This window comes from Dermacentor albipictus, chromosome 6 (genome assembly GCF_038994185.2).
Source record: "Dermacentor albipictus isolate Rhodes 1998 colony chromosome 6, USDA_Dalb.pri_finalv2, whole genome shotgun sequence".
Classification (NCBI taxonomy): domain Eukaryota; kingdom Metazoa; phylum Arthropoda; class Arachnida; order Ixodida; family Ixodidae; genus Dermacentor; species Dermacentor albipictus.
In genome coordinates this window covers 110,748,412-110,767,786 of record NC_091826.1, presented here as the reverse complement: position 1 = coordinate 110,767,786, position 19,375 = coordinate 110,748,412, and the positions used below count along the sequence as shown (strand labels likewise).

At 50.0% G+C, this 19,375-nt stretch overlaps 1 protein-coding gene across 3 annotated transcripts in view; it reads left to right on the top strand.

The window, feature by feature from the left end:
- LOC135913303 (uncharacterized) overlaps nucleotides 1–19,375 on the top strand; it is a 93,442-nt gene that overhangs the window by 10,505 nt on the left and 63,562 nt on the right. For all 3 annotated transcript variants that reach the window (XM_070541240.1, XM_070541239.1, XM_065445890.2), the window contains exons 3-6: nucleotides 3,397–3,417; nucleotides 10,661–10,679; nucleotides 13,841–13,941; nucleotides 16,466–16,582. In XM_070541240.1, coding sequence (XP_070397341.1) covers nucleotides 3,397–3,417; nucleotides 10,661–10,679; nucleotides 13,841–13,941; nucleotides 16,466–16,582 — 258 coding nt within the window. The remainder of the gene's footprint in view (nucleotides 1–3,396; nucleotides 3,418–10,660; nucleotides 10,680–13,840; nucleotides 13,942–16,465; nucleotides 16,583–19,375) is intronic.

Genomic DNA, 19,375 nt, shown 5'->3' with positions numbered 1-19,375 from the left:
AGATCGCGGGATCAAATCCCGGCCACGGCGGCTGCACTTAGATGGGGGCGAAATGCGAAAACACCCGTGTACTTAGATTTAGGTGCGCGTTAAAGAACACCAGGTGGTCGAAATTTCCGGAGTCCTCCACTACGGCGTGCCTCATAATCAGAAAGTGGTTTTGGCACGTGAAACCCAATTTTTTTTACACTGAACAGCGCTACCGCCTTATTTCGTTACTTGAAGAAAAACTGGCTGTGGCTTAGCTAAGGTTAAGCCCAGGATGCGAAGCATACTAGCCTTTATTTTAACGCGACAGCGTTAAGGAGCTCGTGTCGCAGAAAAGCCGGTGTCGTCGGCGTCGGCTCAGGCGTGCGGCGCTTGCTCAGGCGCACATTTCGTTGTCGCGCCGAACGCTGCGTTGCTCGACGCTCACTGCGTCCGATGCGGGGCGCGTAGTCGCTGCGCCGTAGCAAAGCCACCTAGAAACAGTCTCTGTAGCATGCAGCTGCCTTCGCTTCTCATTCCAACGAGCAGCTTTGTCTCCAGGAGGCATCTCACCTCGTGAGTGTCTAGCAGAGGCAAGCGCAGCTGCTTATATACCGCCGCGACGCCGCGAGCGACAGCGCGAGTTGGAGCCCCGTTTCTCCTCTGTCGTGACGTCAAGGTGTCACGTGGTCAGCCTTGAAGGCGACGCCGCGAGCGACGGCGCGAGTTGGAGCCCCGTTTCTCCTCTGTCGTGACGTCACGGTGTCACGTGGTATTGAAGGCGACACCGCCGCGCCTGAGGAGCTGGGTTGAGCTCTAGTAATATGCTTCGCATAAAAAGAGCGCTACGAAGACGCGGACTAAAAGAAGACCATGTACAACGGACAAAGCGCTTTGTCCGTCGTACACGTTCTTCTTCTTTTAATCCGCGTCTTCGTAGCGCTCTTCAAGTATGCAAAACCAACTCGCCCACATCAAGCTTCTGCTGCTTCAGGTTATTTCGTTAGGAATCACAATCGTGGCTGTATTTTCAATAGCTTCGATTTGTTAGCAAGGCTGTTCGTATTTCTAGTAACATAGCATGCATGGTCATCTTTGTTACTCAACTCACAGCATTGAGCAGTGTTGCGAGTGGCTCGTAATACGGTCCCTGCTACTAGGATGTGGCCATTGCATACTCGCCATCCTCGATGCCATACAGCCTGCTCTAAAGGTTTTTGTATTTTGATTTTAAAACGTGCTAACCTTCTCCCAACCATTAGAGCCAAACGGTCACGTGAGGGCGTAGCACCTTTCGGCTGATTACGTCAGGTTGCCAAAGCGCACGCTTTCAGGACAGTTGCGAGCGGTAGCGAAAAGCAGGCTGTTCACTCTTGCTAGTGCAATGAAGCAGGTGCTCCCGCAGGCTCAGAAACAGCCTAAAACGATATATGCATGGCGATGCTTTGAAAACTCTTGTTCTAATGGCCGGTGCTAGCAGGATGGACGGAAAATCATGGGGCCAACATGACAGCTTTTATGTTCTATGCAGCCCGACCCACCGGGTTCGAATACTGCCCTCAGTAAAGCGCACGGCACGGATCTGCTCGGGTGCAGTGGTGGAAAGATTATTGAGGTTCAAGTCACGGCATATGGTAACACCGAGTTCCAAGCGGACTGCAAATGCGAGGCGTACCTTCTTTCATTCCTCGGTCACTAATGCGAAACGCCGAATTCCTGAGAAATTACGACAGTACCGCATCCTCACTTTTGCTAATATGGGAACTGGAGCGACCGAGTGGATAATTGACGAGTTTCGTAGCAAGCTCGGCCAAAAGAACTGCGGATGCCTCGCCGACCTTTGACTCGGACTCGTGACACATTACAATGGCGAAACGCACTCTGCTGGTTTGTTTAGTTTGGTCAGTTGGTTATCGTTTAGCCAAATTAGCTGAGAAGCTCATTATTGAAATGCGCGGTTGCCTATCTACTGAGCTCCAGCCACGGGTATTTATGAAACAATATTCGAAATCTGCATAGACACGGCGTTTCGCAGAAGTTGCAGAGAATTAGGGGCGGCACTGGAGTACGCATGTTCGGTAACATACTAATTAGCTCGTTCGAACGTATTAGTTATGCGAATGCACTCTGAATAATAAGGACATTCCAATACTGATGCCGGTATAGATAAAACTTATATCTAAGAGAAATGTCGCCTTAAAGATATATATGCGAATTACGTGCGAGCTTAGAATCTATTGTATGATGGTAGATAGTCAGCTTTATTTATATGTCTTATGAGTTATCAGCCGTTTGTTGCTTTTTCATGCCTTCATATTCTAACACCAAAATAAACACTCGTAGGACAACAGCGCCGCAGTTGCCCCCTTCGCGCTTTTTTCCCATTTCTGGCTGTTGGCGAATTTATGGCGCAGTAGCAAGGTCACTCTATCGAATATAATTAAGAAGAAATTGTTCAGAGAATGAAGAATAATTCTGCAGGCAATAAAGTATACCAGAAATGCACGTTATATGCCTTAGTGTTCGTAATTTACGGGGAAAAAAACAATGTGGCTCTAGAAAATAGTCAACGAATTTGCAGGAATTCAGGGTAAATCCTTGTTGATGAAGTAATTCTCTACAACTTTTCTTGAACACAGCGTATTAGAATCTTCGAAACCTTTCAGCTACCCGCCCTGGTTGCTCAGTGGCTATGGTGCTAGGCTGCTGAGCACGAGATCGCGGGATCGAATCCCGGCCACGGCGGCCGCATTTCGATGGGGGCGAAATGCGAAAACACCCGTACACTTAGATTTAGGTGCACGTTAAAGAACCCCAGGCGGTCGAAATTTCCGGAGTCCTCCACTACGGCGTGCCTCATAATCAGTAAGTGGTTTTGGCACGTAAAACCCCATAATTTATATTTTTAACCTTTCAGCTGATGATTTGTTGCTGCAACTGAGAGATAATTGCAAGGTGTTCATCCCTCTCCTTTTTTAAAATGGCCATCAGGTTAGGGCAATCTCGACCGTTAATGCATGAATGAAATTAATTAGGAAACATTTTAATGTTTTAATCGTTTAAGATGTTGGACTACACATTGCAGCCATCTTGCTTGCTTGCAATGAGCGTTCCAGATTTGACGAATACTTTTAAGATGCAGACAATAGACGCGGCACAAAAGGAATGTCACACACACAGGGCAAGCGCCTGTCCTGTGTATGACCTGAACTTTGTGCCGTGTCTCTTGTTTGCGCCTTAAAAAGGTTTCTCAAATATACACCGGCTAGGCCGACAGAAAGTTCGTCTAAGCGTTCCAGAATTAACTCATAACTCTAAGCTTGAGGTACAGTGGACTGGAAATGGAGGTTTGACACTTTCTAAACGATGAGGCATTGGTTACGTGCTGTAGTTACCACTCACGTGTTTCCATTTGTCTCTCACCTACAGCGTCTTCTTACACAAGCGAAAGTAAGTTAAAGCTGGGGGTGATGCCCACATTGGAAGAGACTGGTGCCGTCTCTGAATGACCGAAGCGCATTTGCATGATATGTTTTCTTCACTCCGTGAAAATCAAAGAAACGAAATTGCATCTCTCTGTCTAAAACAGCTTGTATGTGAAATATATAGAGCGGGGATTACAGTAAATTCTACATTGACTTTTGTTGACTTATGCTTTGCTATCCATGCGCGTGTCAATTTGCAAATTTTCATCACTGGACTTTTCGAAAATTGGGCCCTGTAAGTTTGCGCAAAGTTATTTCGTGTACTTTCTAAAGAAGAAATAATTCTTTGGCAACGCTCCCATTTTCACTTTCTCTGCTATACAAAAGCCGTGCTTGTGAAATGTATTACTTGACGCCCTCAGCAATATCAAAATTCTTTTTCGCAATGGTTTTGTATAACTTTTATGTGCTGACGAAGAAAATCTATAGTTAGCTTAACCCCAGTTACAGCATGAAAAACTATTTTGTTATATAAATATAGGAGTAGGAGGAGGTGGAAGTAAACTTTATTGCCCTAGAAAGAGTAATTCAGCGGTCGGGCCGGATGTTTTCATCTTCTAATGGTTGATGCCGATCTCCGGCCTGCATGGTTGGCGCCCCTATTCCAGGGCACCACTGAGCGTGGCTGCTCGTCGGGCATGATCCACCAGCCTCCGTTGGAGGCTAGGGTCGCCGCTGGAGAGCACGCTCTCCCACTGCTCCGCACTCGGATTTTCTATTTTGTGGAATGCCTTATTCGTATTGCACTCCCATGTGATGTGATAAAGTGTGGGTATTGCGCCACACCACGGGCATGTGTCCCTGTATTGACCTGGGAACATTTTGTGTAGTTTATGTAAATTTGGGAAAGTTCCTGTCTGCAGCTTTCGCCAGTAAACTGCCTGTTGTTGAGTCAGTGTATTGTGAGGCGGGGGATATCTGATCCTCGTCCCTCTATGGTAATTTAGTATGTCAGAGTACGTTGGGATCACTGTCATGAAGTCCTCAGGATCTCTGTTTAGGCCCGCTCGGTTTTTGTATGCTCGCGAGCGATCCTATCGACCCTTCGATTGCCCTCAATCTCAGTGTGCCCCGGTACCCAAAAGATGGTGTGTCTAATGTGTTTATTCTGTTGGCCAGCGCGGAGGAAGATTTGGAGCGCTTTTAGACCAATTCTGCCGTTAATGTAGTTTCGACATGCTTCCTTGGAGTCTGTTAGAATTATAAGGGATCTATTTGTGCGGTAGCCCTCCACAGCTGCTAGAGCAACCGCCATTTCCTCTCCCTCGGTTACCGTACAATCCCGTGCCGACGCGCAAGCGATTTCCCTATAGTCAGAGCTTATTACTGCCGCGACGACTCTTTGTTCCTTTTCCCTTCGTTCTCGAGGGTATACCGCGGCGTCCGTGTATACCGTGTTCGCCTTGGTTGCTAGGTATTTTTCTACATACTTTGCCCTAGCGTTCCGCCTGGCTGTGTGTAAATTCGGGTCCATGTTTCTTGGCAGCGACCCTACTTTGATGGTACTGCGATACTCATCGGGTAGGTTTGCCGTTCTTTGTTCTTCCCTCTCAATTTCTTTATGCCCCAGTTTTTTTTACGAGCTCTCTGCCCGTGGTAGTCTGCTGCAGTCTGAGTAGCTGCGACCCTAATTGTGCTTCTTTGAGCTCCTCGAACGTGTTGTGGAGTCCGAGGGCCAGGAGCTTCTCTGTCGAGGTTTTGGCCGGCAGGTGAAGCGCTGTTTTAAACGCTTTCCTTATGATGGCGTCGGCCTGGTCCCGTTCGCCTTTGTTTGTGTAGTAATATGGGCGGGCGCACGTAATCCGGCTGATTATGAGGCTCTTAACCAACTTGACTGTATCTTCCTCCTTCATGCCACTTCTTTTTTGCGAGACGCGGGTGATCATACGTGCCACCTGTGCCGTCGCTTGCTTGAGTATGTTTATGGTGTGTGTGCAGCGTCGATTGCTCTGCACCCACATTCCCAGAATCTTGACGGCTTCTTTTTCTGGTATTTTTTGTCCTTCTAGGGTGATGCTGATTTGTTCTTCCGAGCGTTTTCCTCTTCTGACTCGCAGGAGCTCTGACTTCTGCGTCGAGCAGGCGAGGCCTCTTTCCCTAACACATTCTTCCACGCATGTTGCTGCGGCTTGTAATCGTTCTTCTTTTTGGCTGAGCGAGCCTTGTTTAGTCCAGATGGTGATATCGTCGGCATAAATGGCGTGATGTATGCCGTCGATCCCTTCCATCATTGCAATGTTGAAAAGGATCGGTGAGATCCCGGATCCCTGCGGGGTTCCTTTGTTAGGCGTGTGGAACTTGTCTGTGCACAGGTCTCCTAACCCCATCGTGGCTGTTCTGTTTGATAGGAGCGCTGTCACGTAGCCGTGGATTCTTCGTCCGCTATTGAGATCGTCCAGTCCCTTGAGGATGGCCGCGTGGCTGACGTTGTCGAATGCTCCTTTGACATCGAGTGCCATTATTATGTTTTCTCCGTTGTAGGGGATGTTGCTTAGAACCCCCTCTTTAATTTGTAGTAGGACGCCTTGGGTTCATAATTTGGTGCGAAAGCCGAACATACTGTGGGGATACAGATCTTCATCTTCCATGTATTGTTGTAGCCTCCTTGTCAAGATTCGCTCGTACAACTTGCCAAGGCACGAAGTGAGTGATATCGGCCGTAGGTTTTCTACTAGTAGCTTTTTCCCTGGCTTGGGGATCATAACTACTTCCGCATGTTTCCATTCCTCTGGCAGTGTCCCCGCTTCCCAATGTGTATTGAGGACGTTCGTCAGCTGTGTGACCACCTCATCACTTAGGTTGCGGATTAGTGCGTTCCTAATATTGTCCGCACCTGCTGCTGTGTTCCGGGTCGATGCCTTAACTGCTGCGAAAACTTCCTCCCTAGTGATGGGTCTGTCTAGGTCGGTGTTTTCTTCGCCTCGGTATCTCTCCGTGTTCGCTTCGGGTTTATCTTGCCCGTAGCACTTTACACGGACTTTTTCCAGTAGCTCTTCTTCTGTCCCTTCAAACTGGTGTACTAGTCTTTGGATGGCCTTGTTACTTTCTGACTTGGTCTTGGTTGGGCCCATTAGAGCCTTGAGGATACGCCAGGTCTTTGCGGTGCTGAGGGTTCTATTCAGCGTGTCGCTAAACTTTTGCCAACTTTGTCGTGTGAGTTGGGCTGAGTATTCCTCTGCCTCCTTGGTAACCTCTGCTATCTTCTTCTTTAGCTTGTTATTTAGTCGTTGTTTTTTTCCACCTTTTGGTTAGTCCACGCCTTGCCTCCCATAACCGGAGGAATCGCGAGTCCACCTCCGGTGTTTGCTCTGACCTTTCGACCTCCTGGGTGTATCGTTGCTGTATTTCCTTAAGTTGTTTGCACCATTCCTCTATGGAGGTTATCGCCCCCTCCATGTGCTTGCATTCTTTGCGAAAAGCGTTCCAGTCCGTTATTTTGGCTGTTGCTACCTTGCGCTTGATGTTCTCTGCTGACACTTGCGTTCTTATAATATAATGGTCGCTACCCAGGTTCTCCAGCCGGTTCTCCCACGTGGCTTGTCTTGCTCCCCTGACGTATGTCAGGTCTGGCCATGTGTCGGGACTAACGCTGTTGCCTAGGCGCGTTGGATGGTTTGCATCCGTTAAAAGGGCACAGCTTGTGATTTCTGCTGCGTCGCTAACTTGCGTTCCCTTCTTAGTGTCTTTTTGATATCCCCAGCTCTGCCCCCTGGCATTAAAGTCACCCATTATAAGCAGGGTGTTGGATTTCGCTAGCTTGCTGGCTCCTATGAAAAGTTTCTGAAAATCCCCGTCATTTTGTCGCGGTGGACTGTATAAGTTTATGATAAAAGTGCGTTTTTGTTTTCCCTTTTTCTTTGGAATTATTTCTGTCACGATGTGTTCTATCCGCGTGTCCGGAATTTCATCGTGTGCTATGGCGACTAGTTGTTTACTAATTAAGGTGGCCGTGCGATCTTTTTCTTGGGACGTGTATCCCTTGAGTGTCGGCACGGTGTTTGTCTCCTGCAGCGCGATTATGTCAGGACGACTTAACTGTGAATTTATGAATTCCTGCATCGGGCCTTGCTTTTTGCGGTAGCCTCTGCAGTTCCACTGCCATATATCTAATGTGTTGTTTCTAGCCATGTTGGTTTATCGTTGGCTGTTGTTATACTTTGGTTTTCGGTGCCGAATCTTTTTTCGTGATAGAGTCTATCTCTAGCCTCATTTGTTATCTTTTGCGTATTTTGATTTTTTAAGTAGTTGCGAAAGCTTTGATCTTGCATTGCGATCTTTTGTTGCATCAAATTCATTTGCTCCTGTATTTTTTGCATAAAGGATTGCATTTGCATTTCTATGGTTCCCTTTTCCGACTGCTGTGGCTGTTGCTCCATAGCTGGAGGTGGAGTCTGCTGTCGCGGCAGGCTACCCGCCCTTGCTGTCGCAGTTCCCTGATTAGTTCTTTGACTCTCTCCTCTAGTTGTTCTGTTTTCTTCCTACTCTGCTCTAGTTCTCGCCTTAGAGCCTTGTTTTCTTCCCTTAGTTGTTTAAGTTCGTTGTCGTTATTGTTATTGTCCGAGTGCGGAAACCGTGATTTGGGAGGGCCTGCCCCCCAGCTTACCTTAACTCCGCCCTTCTTTTGTTGTTGTTGTGGTTTTGGCTGCTGTTCCCACTGCCCTTTGGCTGCGGATGGTGGCCCCAGCGGTGGGAAGAAGCTGTCCCTGGAGTGGCTGCGGTCCCGTCTTCGCGTTTGGCTGCGGCCTCGGCTCCGCGAGCGGCTCTGCCCTCCTTCTGAGCTCAGCCACCTGGGACGGCGCCTACGGCTCCGGCTCCGCCCTCGGTTTTTCTGCGAGGCTCGTCCTCGCAGCTCGTCGATGTTCTTGAGGCGCATCGGCAGTCCCGGGTACCGGCGGCGTGTTCGCCTCCGCATACCAGGCACATTGGTTGGCACTGATGTCCTTCAACTGGGTTGTTTGCTCCGCACTGCCTTTAGGTTCTCGCTCCCGGCGTTGGGCAGACGTCCTAGCGGTGTCCTTGCGTGCCGCATACGTAGCAAAACTGTCTGGTTGGTCTGTAGGGGTATGTCTTGTATTCTACTGCGCTGAAGATGACCCACTTGGGAATGATGGGGCCGTCGAAGGTGATTAGCTCCGTCTCCGACTTGCCCAGCATCCTTGCCGCCAGGATCTCCACCGCTTGAGTACGTAGTCGCACCTCGGATTCCAGTATTTCAGATGGTAATCCTATCGGTAGTCCGTGGATGACCGCCCGTTTTACGTCCCCAGGCATCGCCACGTAAGTGTTTACTTCGTAATTGATGCCGCTGTATGGGAGGTACTTGATCTTCCTGATGACGTCCGCTACTTCTTCCTTGGAAGCACTTGCGATGACGATGTTGGACCCTGGTCGGAGCCTGACCAGAAAGTCTTCTTCCTTGAATTTCATCCCGCAGGCCTCTATGATGGCTTGCGTTGCTTGATATGGTTTCATGTCCTTGATTTTCAGCCCCCCTTTGGGCCGGATGATGATCTTCGCGTCGTCCGTCAGTAGCGGTGGCAGCCTCTGCCTCGGCTGTCGCGGCGCTCCCACCTTTTGTTGTTGTTGCTGCAGCGCTCCCGTCACGCCGTCTTGCGTGACGCCGCTGCCAGCTGTGGCTGCCGGCGTCATCTTGTTATTGTTCCCCGTGGCTTGGGATCCTCTCGTCTTCAAAATGACGTCACTCTCTGTAGCGCGCTTGAGATTCTTTTTCTGGCGCCTGGAATGGTAGATTTGCCAGTTTTTTTCCCCGTCTTGCTGCCGGCTCGCCTCGCCCGTGGTGTCCTGCTGCATGAGGTCCTCTTCTGCGGCTCCGGTGCCCGCTTCCTCCGTGCTCGAGTGCGTGGTGCCGGGCGCCTCCTCCATATCTTGGCATGCTGCCGGGTTTTGGGCCGGCCGGCCATAAAATTGCTTGTCACAGGGTTGGTAGCGCCCCGGGGATCCATTTCGGTCGATGCCTTGTCGCTCCGACCTACTTGGTGCCCGCCCGGGTGTCGGGTGTGGCTAAGCCCAACGCGAGACTTAGCTCCCCGGCCACGTCGGAGATCTTCGAAGTCCGATAAAAAGTCCAAAAATGGGCCTACCAGCTCGAAGGTGGTATCCTCGTGGTTCTGACGATCAGGTGCGGTATGTTGTAGGTATGTTGTAGGTGCGAGGGAAAGCGTTCGAGTGTTAGCCTAAAAGCGTGGAGGGGGTAGAGGCAAATGAGCGCGTCTCCAATTTTAGCCCAGCCGTTGCTGCGCGTGGCACAGCTGATAGTGGCCGCACTGAACCTATCTTGAAGGTTATCAGCAGCGGCAGATACAAAGATTTCGTGAGACGAGATAACCTGTGGATTCGTGTGAGCTGTGTTGTCCATCCCTAGAGTTGGAGGCCGCGTCATCTCAATTTTTGGAGACGCGTTGAAGCTGTAGAGGCAGCACGAAGTGTTCGCTTGTCGCTGCTGCCGTTCTTCATCACGTAAGAGTCCAGGCAGCGAGTGTCCGTGGTCATCGAGTGACATCTGTTCACGTCTGCCTGTACGACCATCGCACTATGGCCGGTGTAACGCACAATTTTTCCATCGCAGTTTCGCTCTGAACGCGAAGCATCGATGCGACAGCAACTTAATCGACAGCTATGCGAAGTAAGATTATTTGTTTTTACGGTCGTATAAAATTATAAGCTATTGTTTACGAAGTTAATAAGCATGACGTCACGCGCGTACCGGGAACGCAAGCACATCTCCGTTGACCGCGGAAACTCGCTGACCAAACACTGGAGTGTGGAAGCACGGCAGCAGCAGCGAGCGGATTTACCTTCGTGCTGCCTCGAGCTCTCGCAATAAAAAGAGATTGGAATAGTTTAACGTTGTACTGTCACATGCTTGCTAACTTTGTTAAGAAATGAACGTTTACTGAAAGTACCCATAACCTTATTTTGTGGAGCTGTGTAACTATATATATATATATATATATATATATATATATATATATATATATATATATATATATATATGTGTGTGTGTGTGTGTGTGTGTGTAAGTGTGTGTGTGTGTGTGTGTGTGTGTGTGTGTGTGTGTGTGTGTGTGTGTGTGTGTGTGTGTGTGTGTGTGTGTTCAATTTATATTAGAGGAAGTACTTCTATGCGTATCAGATAACGACGCACAAGCTTTCCACTGCTGTTCCTGAAGTCGAACTGACTGCACGCAGGTACTGTGGGAGCGGAACAGTAAGTATAGCGGGTTTGTGCTCCTGCATCCTAACGTTTCCATTGCCCTGAAATCTTAGCAGCACGCAACGAAGGTCGGATGGCTGCCGTTATCTCCGTCGGCAGCCACAGCAAATCGTCGGCAGCCTTTTATATGTGCCGTGAAATCCGTTCCTATTAGCCGGCAGAAATCAAGAATGATGTTTTTCTACAACGAAGCAGCGTATCTGACGGATTAGTATGAGTGAGCAGATTGTGAGATGTCGTAGGGGGAGGGGGGGGGGGTATCTGGGCTAGCTAACGTCCGTAAAGTGAACAGAAAAGATAACGAACCATAGTACGGCGCAGAAGAAAGAAAGGACGCGTGATTTCACGGCGCGCCAGAACTGCGCAGTGGGGAAGTGCTCCCGCGCAGGCCGCTGTTGCTGCCGGCTGCGTCTGCTGCCGTCTGCCCTCAATACAACGGCGCGGCTGTTGTGGAGGGAAAGCATAGAGCTATTGTGGAAAACACGGGGATGTGCGCCGCGGTACGTGTGTAAAAACTGGAATGTGCATTGCAGAGATAGATGATCGCAATAGTTGCAACTTCGAAAAAAAATGGGAAACGTGGGAAGGCCAGGCATTGCGCGCACGGCTGAAGAACAAGCCGAGTACGACGAGGTGCGTCGACAGCAGAGGCGCGACTATAACCAACGACAATATGCCCGTGCGAAAGCGGAGAATGCGGCCAGTGACTTTGCTTCCGAAGAACATCAGCGAGAGCAGATGCGAGAGAGTGATCGTCAGCGGCGAGCGCAAGCTACCGATGAAGAGCACGCACTGAAGGCCGCTCGAAAGCGTGAATTAGGTTGTTTGAGGCTGCGTATAAGCGTCAGAAGCCGCTTTGCTGGCTGATCCACCACCATATGAATGGTTCGACCTGTCTTTTTTGCTTCTTTGCGTGAACTATGTGTTAAGACACTGCAACACGTAAACCGCATCTTGACTCGTACGGTATGCCTTCTTGCACGTTCTGTTAGTATTAGGCATAGAGTTTCATACAATAATTACTAGAGGGAACTATGTCGCAGCGATCGTTCAGCCATCATGGTAATGGTGGAAAGCGCGTGGATTTATCTGGTCTTCATGCTTGCGGGTTCAGACGCTCCTGTGGCATTGTTTATTGTTCGCTTTTTCTGCCTTCATTGTCTTCAGTTTCAGAGAAATCCTACTTTTCTAACTGCGGAATATTCTGCGAACCTGCACAATTGCTGCAGCTTGTCGAGGTGGCCAAACTGAAATGCGCCAAGTGTCTCAATGCACTCTCTTGCCCGCTAGGAATTAATAAGGGCGTCCGTGACGTGATGGTTTCAATGGGGGGCCTTCAAGAGCGGAACGCGATAGCATACAAAGATTCCTGACCGCTTCTCACACTCCCCGCCAACTGCAGCTTATGTAATCGTAATGTTTATCGGGAAACGCTGGCGGCAAACGCTATGCACGAAGGCGAGCTTTCTGGTAGAAACGCAGCCTCTTGCGTGGCCCCAAATGCGCGGAGGCTAGCGCCATCTGGATTGTGTTATTTCAAGGAAGCGAGCTCATCGCGCTGCTCTATGAATGGCAGAAACGCTGGAAATAGGTTGATGTTTGAGTTTCCGCGTGACAGAATTATGCTTTCTGGCATATTGCAATTACAATGCGACGCTATCATGTCTGTAGGTTCTGGTTAGACTGTTCGATTTTTCTGACACATCTTACTTTGAGAAATTCAATTATGGCAGTAACGCCTCTGCGCCACATGGAGGGCCTGAGTGGTTGTGGTTCGGAAGGATTGTTCGCCAAACTAGGTCCGACGCAAGAAGCTGACACCGGATTGTATGCTACACGGTGCCCTCAGCGCTGGCGCGGTAAAAAGCATTAATGTCAAATGACCCATTTGCAGAAATTTACTGCGCATGAGCAGGAAAGGTATTTTCCAACCAAAGTTTCTTAAGACATCTGATTTTTGCCTCACATACAAGGTCGTCGAGTGTCTTCGTGTTACTGGTTTTTGGATGAACTCAGGACATCTTAGCGAATTTTATTGCAGGTCAAGTCATCAATACTCATGCAAAGATAGCACTTTTGTCTTGAACACGTAGCTTTTATTTTATAAGAACCCTAATATTTACATAAACAAAGCAAACTCATTTGACATGTGCGAGCACTCGAACTTAGTTCTCCGAGAAGCGGTCCAACTTTGCACTCGTTTTCCAACCAAATTTTGTAGTACTGCCGCTGCACGTAAGAGGACACGCGCCACTCTGCAAGTCATCCAGTGCCGCTTAGCGGTTGTTCCCGTTAAAGTGCGAAACAACAACAGGATACAGACCTACGCAAGAGGCCGCATTTCTACCAGAACGCTCGCCTTCGCGCATAGTGTTCGCAGCCAGCGTTTTTCGGTAAACGTTACGGTTACGGAAGTCTGAAATGCAGTAAGGGGTCTCTGAACGCTATCGCATTCCACTCTTAAAGCCGAAGCTTGCGCGATCTACAACTTTTCATTTGGCCGTACAGAAGCTCATATAAAACGCAGGCGATGAGAGCTTCCGCGGACAAGGAAGGCGCAGAAAAGAAACATTTCACAAAAGCGAATATAATGTTTTCGCATTCCCAGGAGTAAGCAGTTTTACGTGTCTCTGCCGAATTTTAGGAGTCGTACGTATCTGCTTTATCAGTCGTTGGGAGGCGTTGTCCTCCCCCGGTGAAGTTGATCGAGAGCTTCGTGTGGGAATACGTGGGAAAGCGGACGTTCCGAATACCCGCTGCTCTCGCATCGTACAGCCTCGCGTGTTGAAGGCTGTTGTGCACAGTCTGACGTACTTAACCCGACCATTTCTAAAGCGGCTTTTCGCAGCTCCTCTGAAAGGCACCGGCGATGGCTGGTTGGTATGCTTTGAATGGCGCTGGCCTTTTCATTTCTTTTGAAAAGTTATGTCACCATAAACGTGCCTTGGTTGTTCGCGCTGAATTTCATGGAGGTGGTATAGCGCCATAAATCCTGTAGCAGTTCATGTAGAATATTTTACCCAGCATTCACGTGTCCGCACCATACATAAGACAAAGCAAAGAATATTCATGAACGAGCATTCACTCGGTCATACCTCAGAAGCTATGATAATGTATGAACATCGAAGTGCTCCTCACTGCGTTTCTGCTTGCAGGAACGAATCCAGCAACAGGAATGTATATGTTGCAGTGGCCGTCTGTTTGGCCATCCTCGTGGTCTTGATTATCGCAGTGCTTCTGCTCACAGGCAGCTCGTGTAAGTCATGCTTCCTCTGCTTTGTGAAAATGCAGCGGCGGGAGTGGCGGGCTATAGCTAACCGCGATTATTGCGCGAGCTTATAGGGTTTTTTCACGAAAACTGCACATGTCCTCAACAACCACTTGAGCTTGATGAGTAACCGTATTCTACCAGGTTCACTCCTGCTCGCTTGGTCCTATGCTGCACCTATTTGCGAGTCGAAATGTAGCAGCATAACATAGCAAGTGGGAGCGAGTCTGAAAGGCGTCATTATATCCTGCTCTCCCGTGATTAATATTACTGATAACGTCATTGCATACTATTACGCGCCAAGGAGGCCTAGTGACTTTGACCTTGCGCTGCTAAGCCGAGGGCGCCGTACCAATCCCGGCCGCATTTCGATGGTGGCGAAAACGCCTGTGCGCTGTGCATTGCGTGTACGTTAAAGAACCCCAGGTGGTGAAAATTAATCCGGAGCCCCATACTACGGCATGCTACAGAATCATATTGTGGTTGTGGCACGAAAACACCAGACTGATTTTTACAACAAAGTCAACTCCTTCGAACCGATACAAAAACTGGCTTTAGAAATCTCATTATAGTCAATATTTAGACCACTCTTAATATCACCATCATTCTAATGTTAACGAGTTCAACGACCTTTAATAGAGGTAAAAATAGACAGTTGGAACTATGCCAGTAAACCTTTACTCAGTCGTACGTAGAGCACAGTTGGCGTTTAAGCATTAGGAGGAGGAGGAAATACCTTAATTGCGTGCCCTGCGAGTTGGTGGGGAGGGCCAAAGGACCCACCTAGGTGACGGCCAGGAAGGAGTTTGTGGGCCCCGCGGGTCCTCCGCCCGCTGGATGTCCCATTAAGCATTAGTAATAAAAAAAATTGCCGTCCACGCACTCCGTCCAGATGGCTAACCAGCGAAAGCGAAACGTGCAGCCCCGGTGTTTTATTACTGGGTTAATTCCGACAGTTCATTAAACGACGGCTTGGTAGGCTGCCGGATCTTCGGTACGCAACGGCTGCTTGAGCTCGGCTGTACGAGCCTGTTTTTCTGCAGCATCAGCACGACACGGCGTATACGAGCTCGTTCCCGGCTCTGATCGCGGCGTTGCTATTGAAAGGCTGCCTGCTGCTCATGAGTACGTATGACCCGTGGCCTACCCATTTCGGAGCCGGAGAGAAACAGCGGTGCGCACTCGGCTGCGATAAAGAGCAACGACATCACTGCTGGCACAGCCAATCGCGTGCCTCTCTTTCTCTCTCCTTTTTTTTTCGCATGCGCATGGTGTTGCGTCGAAGGAGTTTTTTCGGCGTACAAGCGACAGACGTACGAATGAATCGGCTAGCCATTTACAGCTTGGCTGTAAAATTTGGGCTGCAGCCACAGGGTAAGCGCGTGGGACTGAAAGTACACAGATGTCAAAACTTTGTTTGGAGCGTAGCGGTGTGTTATTGGTTGTAAAAGCAATAAACGGCGGTAAGTGAACGGCGGACCCGCCGACCATTACGAAACTCCCTTATGAGAAATTTCAGCGCAACTCTATACGTGTTTTTCTTTCGCGATATATTAGCTGGCGCATACAATCTGTCGCGTGCGGCACGTTATAAACGGCGCGAAGTGAGGGGTGAATGCCTAGCTAAACGACAGGGGGGATCGCGAGACGCAGCACGTCGGTGACGCATGGGTGCGATTCACAGCAACCGCAGCAGCCACACCTCCACTCATGCAGCACTTTGTTTACATATATGTTATCGGTGCCGTCATCGGTGAACAGACTACCGGCGCTACTCTGGCGCCATCTCGTAGCTATCGTGGTCGCATAGCCAGTCTTGCGCGGCACTGTGCTTTACTTCTCAAGCTTTCGCCATACCCTACTCCTCCTTTATCTGCCTCATGGCTCTACTGCAGCCTCCTCCTCCACTTTCCTTCGCGCGCTTTCTTCGCTATCGCCGTCTTTCATCCCCCGCTGCGTTCCACGTTCGCTCTTTCGTCGTTCGCTTGGTTACGAGGGACGCCAGCGCCGACGCAGGAGCAGGCGAGCTGTGTTCTGAAAGCGACAGTCGGCACGATGTTACGAATTTAGTTTGTGGCACAACGCACCACTGGAACAGTCCTATCAAAAGTAAAAACTTTTGCCACGTAGCCACGTAGTGGCAAAGTGAATAGTGCAGCAGTATAAGCACGGCCTCCAAGATCCCGCAGCGCGCGCCTCTCGATCTTGGATGCCATGCTTGCAGCGAAGTGTGTAGTGAGCGATCCAGAAGTAACTATCACTTGAGCAGTATAGGAGTTCCGCTACGACTTGTAGCTGTCGATATCTATACAACGGGACACTTATCTAGGTACGCGAAGTCAACGGTTGGTACGACAGCATAAAAGCATAGCGACTAAGGAACAGTAAACTGTGCGAGTTGTTACTGCTTCATGTTATGTATTATTTTTTCGTTCTGTATCATCTATAACGCTACCCTTAAAAGCATGACGACTACATATACCTTTATTTCTCTGTGTTTTCCCAACTCCAGCTTCTTCGGCGCAACACGCCACCGGGGAAGGCGGTGAAGACAGTGACGCGACCAAGCAATCGCACTCGTACGCCGTGAACAAGGGCCCCGCGGGAAATACGGGGACTAACGGGGCCAGTAAGTGTGGGACCAAGTTTTCCTGCTAGTTTGAGACGATTAGTTGATCATTTACTCGTGAACAAACCGAGCAAAAAAATTATTCCCAGTAGTTACATCTTCAGCAACACACATTAGCAGTGGTGATCGTTAGGGTCGACATCCGCATTAGGCACGATTCGCCGTCCAGTTATGAATGCAAAATTTCGGCGAAACCCATCTCTTGACGTGTGTCAACGGTAATGCGTTTTGTATTGAATCAATATATCGACAGAACGCATTGCCACCGTCGAAAAGAGTTATGTATGAGGCGTTTGAGCAACGGGATTCCTCTTTCGCGCTTCCCGAAGAAAAATTGGCGCCATGTAGCGCTGCCGCGTTGAAAAGCGGCACATACTGTTCGCATTTTAGGCGCAGACTGCTAAAGCTTCGGGTTGCGGACATTCAGGAATCTTGTGATTCTCGTTCTGAATTCTGCTTAGCATCCAAGAAATTTAGGGGAATTCTGGGTTGCGAATCTGAAGTGTATGGGGATGCGCGACCCTCGCGCCGCCCCTGATATCTTGTTTTCCCGCATAGCCCCCTTCTCCGTGCGGCGTCGCCGCGTGGGCCGCGGCGGTCGGAGTGGTACAAGCGCGGTGCGAGAGATGGCGCGAGTGTCGCGCCGCTGCGCTGTTACTTGGGTGCGGGAAAGACAAGGCGCTCTCTCTTGGGTTCGAGACAGCAAGCAGCACGGACGTGCCGTGCCGCGCATGCAGCGACCCTCTTTCCCGGCGGGTCGGCAAACAGCGCGGACATTCCGCGCGCGCGGCGACCGATGCTTCTGCGAGACCGCCTCGCGTGGCCTCCTTCGAACGCGCCACGATTCGCGTGACTATACAAGCGAACGACCAGGCGTTGGAATCCAGCATGGGGCGAACATATTCGCTCGCTTTCAGTCGCGGTGAGTCGGACTTCTAGATTTGTCGCGCGCCCATCGGCATGTTTTGTGGATAGCAACTCGGCTAGCAGGGATTGATCTATGAAAGGTGCAATAAATGCCCTTGTGATTGTTTGCACTACTGTGTTGTCGTTCCTTTGTCCCAAGAGCATGGAGGAGAACCCCAATCACCCCACAAGTGTCGTCGCGTGTATCGGGACTGCTCAACGTAGTAGGTCGGATGACGAGCGTCCCGCGGCGTTTGCACGTGGCGATCACAGTGTCTGGCGATATCATTGAGGCTGCCACACGTGAAACAGAACTGCCCGGTATCGTCCGTAGGCTTAAGATTCGCGGCTGCGATGGGTCGATGCCAAGCTACGGGCGTAGAAGCGACTGTCGTTGGGTACACTTGGCGAAACGGCAAGGAGGTTTGCAGTGAGTGCCATTTCGCTGCTTCGGCGTAACTCAGGGGCACGGCGACAGTCTGCTGCTGGACGGACATCAGTAGGGCCTTAGCGATGTTTTCCTGAATCGCGTGACGGAGAGTCCGAGACGAAGGGTTGGCCGCGGCGGCGGCTGGTGCTGCTGCTGCTCTTATGTCAGCCGCGGGTACTGGGTAGTAATACTTCTATCAAATCCTTGCGACAATACGGAAGCCGAACGAGGTACCTTGCTGTTGGTACGCTACCGCTGCTGTTGTGGTAGCTCCAGATGCTGAGTGATGGTGGACACGAGAGATATTTGACGAGCCGTCTCTTCACGGACGTCCGTTTTAGTTTGTGGGAAAATGTACAAGTGGTCAGGGTCGACTGCCAGCCCCGCAAGTGGGTCGTCGTGTTGGTAAGGACGTCGGGTCAAGTTCGTTGCTTTAGCAATTCATCATAAATCTGATGCAGCGCTACAAGTTCGGCCACGGTGAATCTCAAAACGCCGTCGTCGATAGCCTTCATTACGTCCTGAATTTTAGAAGATTTTGTCATTGAAGCGTCGGCACGCTTCCACAGGTCGACGACGTCGTCGGTATAACTTGTAAAAGTCTCACTAGAATGTTGCACCCGAGCGCGCAAACGTTGTTCGGCACGCGGCTTCCGGATGGCAGGGCGGCCGAAAACGCCTGAAGAACGACGCCTTCAAAGTGGACCAGGTCTGAAAGTCTGTTGAATGGTTTTTATACAAGTTCGCCAATCTGAGAGGTAAAATATGACGTTATGCGACTTCGCGGTGTCATCGATTGTGCCTGCTCACACTCTCGTAACACGTGAGCAAGTGCTCGACGTCGTGGTCACCTCCGCCACCGAACACACCGGAGATCTCTTCGGCTAAGCGCGCCAGAGCAAAGGACGGCTGGCGGCGGTGGCGTCTATGCGATGCATTGGAAGGCATGGTCGAGTGTAGCGTGTAGGATGGAAGTTCCAGAGTGCAGGAGTGGCATGGCTCCAGCACCTCCACCACTTATAAAGAGGCTTGTAAAGGGTTGTAAAGATGTGCGCCATGGACCCGGAAAGACCCGCAGCAAACAGCACTGGTTCAAGTCGAGCACTCCCACGCTCACTACGTTAAAGGTCCTGTTTTACGCCTGGGCCTCTCCTTTTCTCAAAGGGATATTTTTAATGTATTACCATCCCTTGGGTACTTCATGCACGTTTCGGAGGCTATCTATCTTTGTTTTATGTTTGTATCTAATCGTTTTGACGCCTATACCTATGTCACTGAACAGTCGCTGATAGAATGGGTAGCGTATCGGGCTGCATGCTGCGCTGGAATAATATGGTTCGAAACCAACTATCGGGCCAGCTTGAATCACTGGGTGTGTGCCAATGTGTGTGGCGCTCTTTGTTGAACGTCTTTGACGCCGACTCGGGTAAGTACGTACGTGCCACTGGGAATGCGCA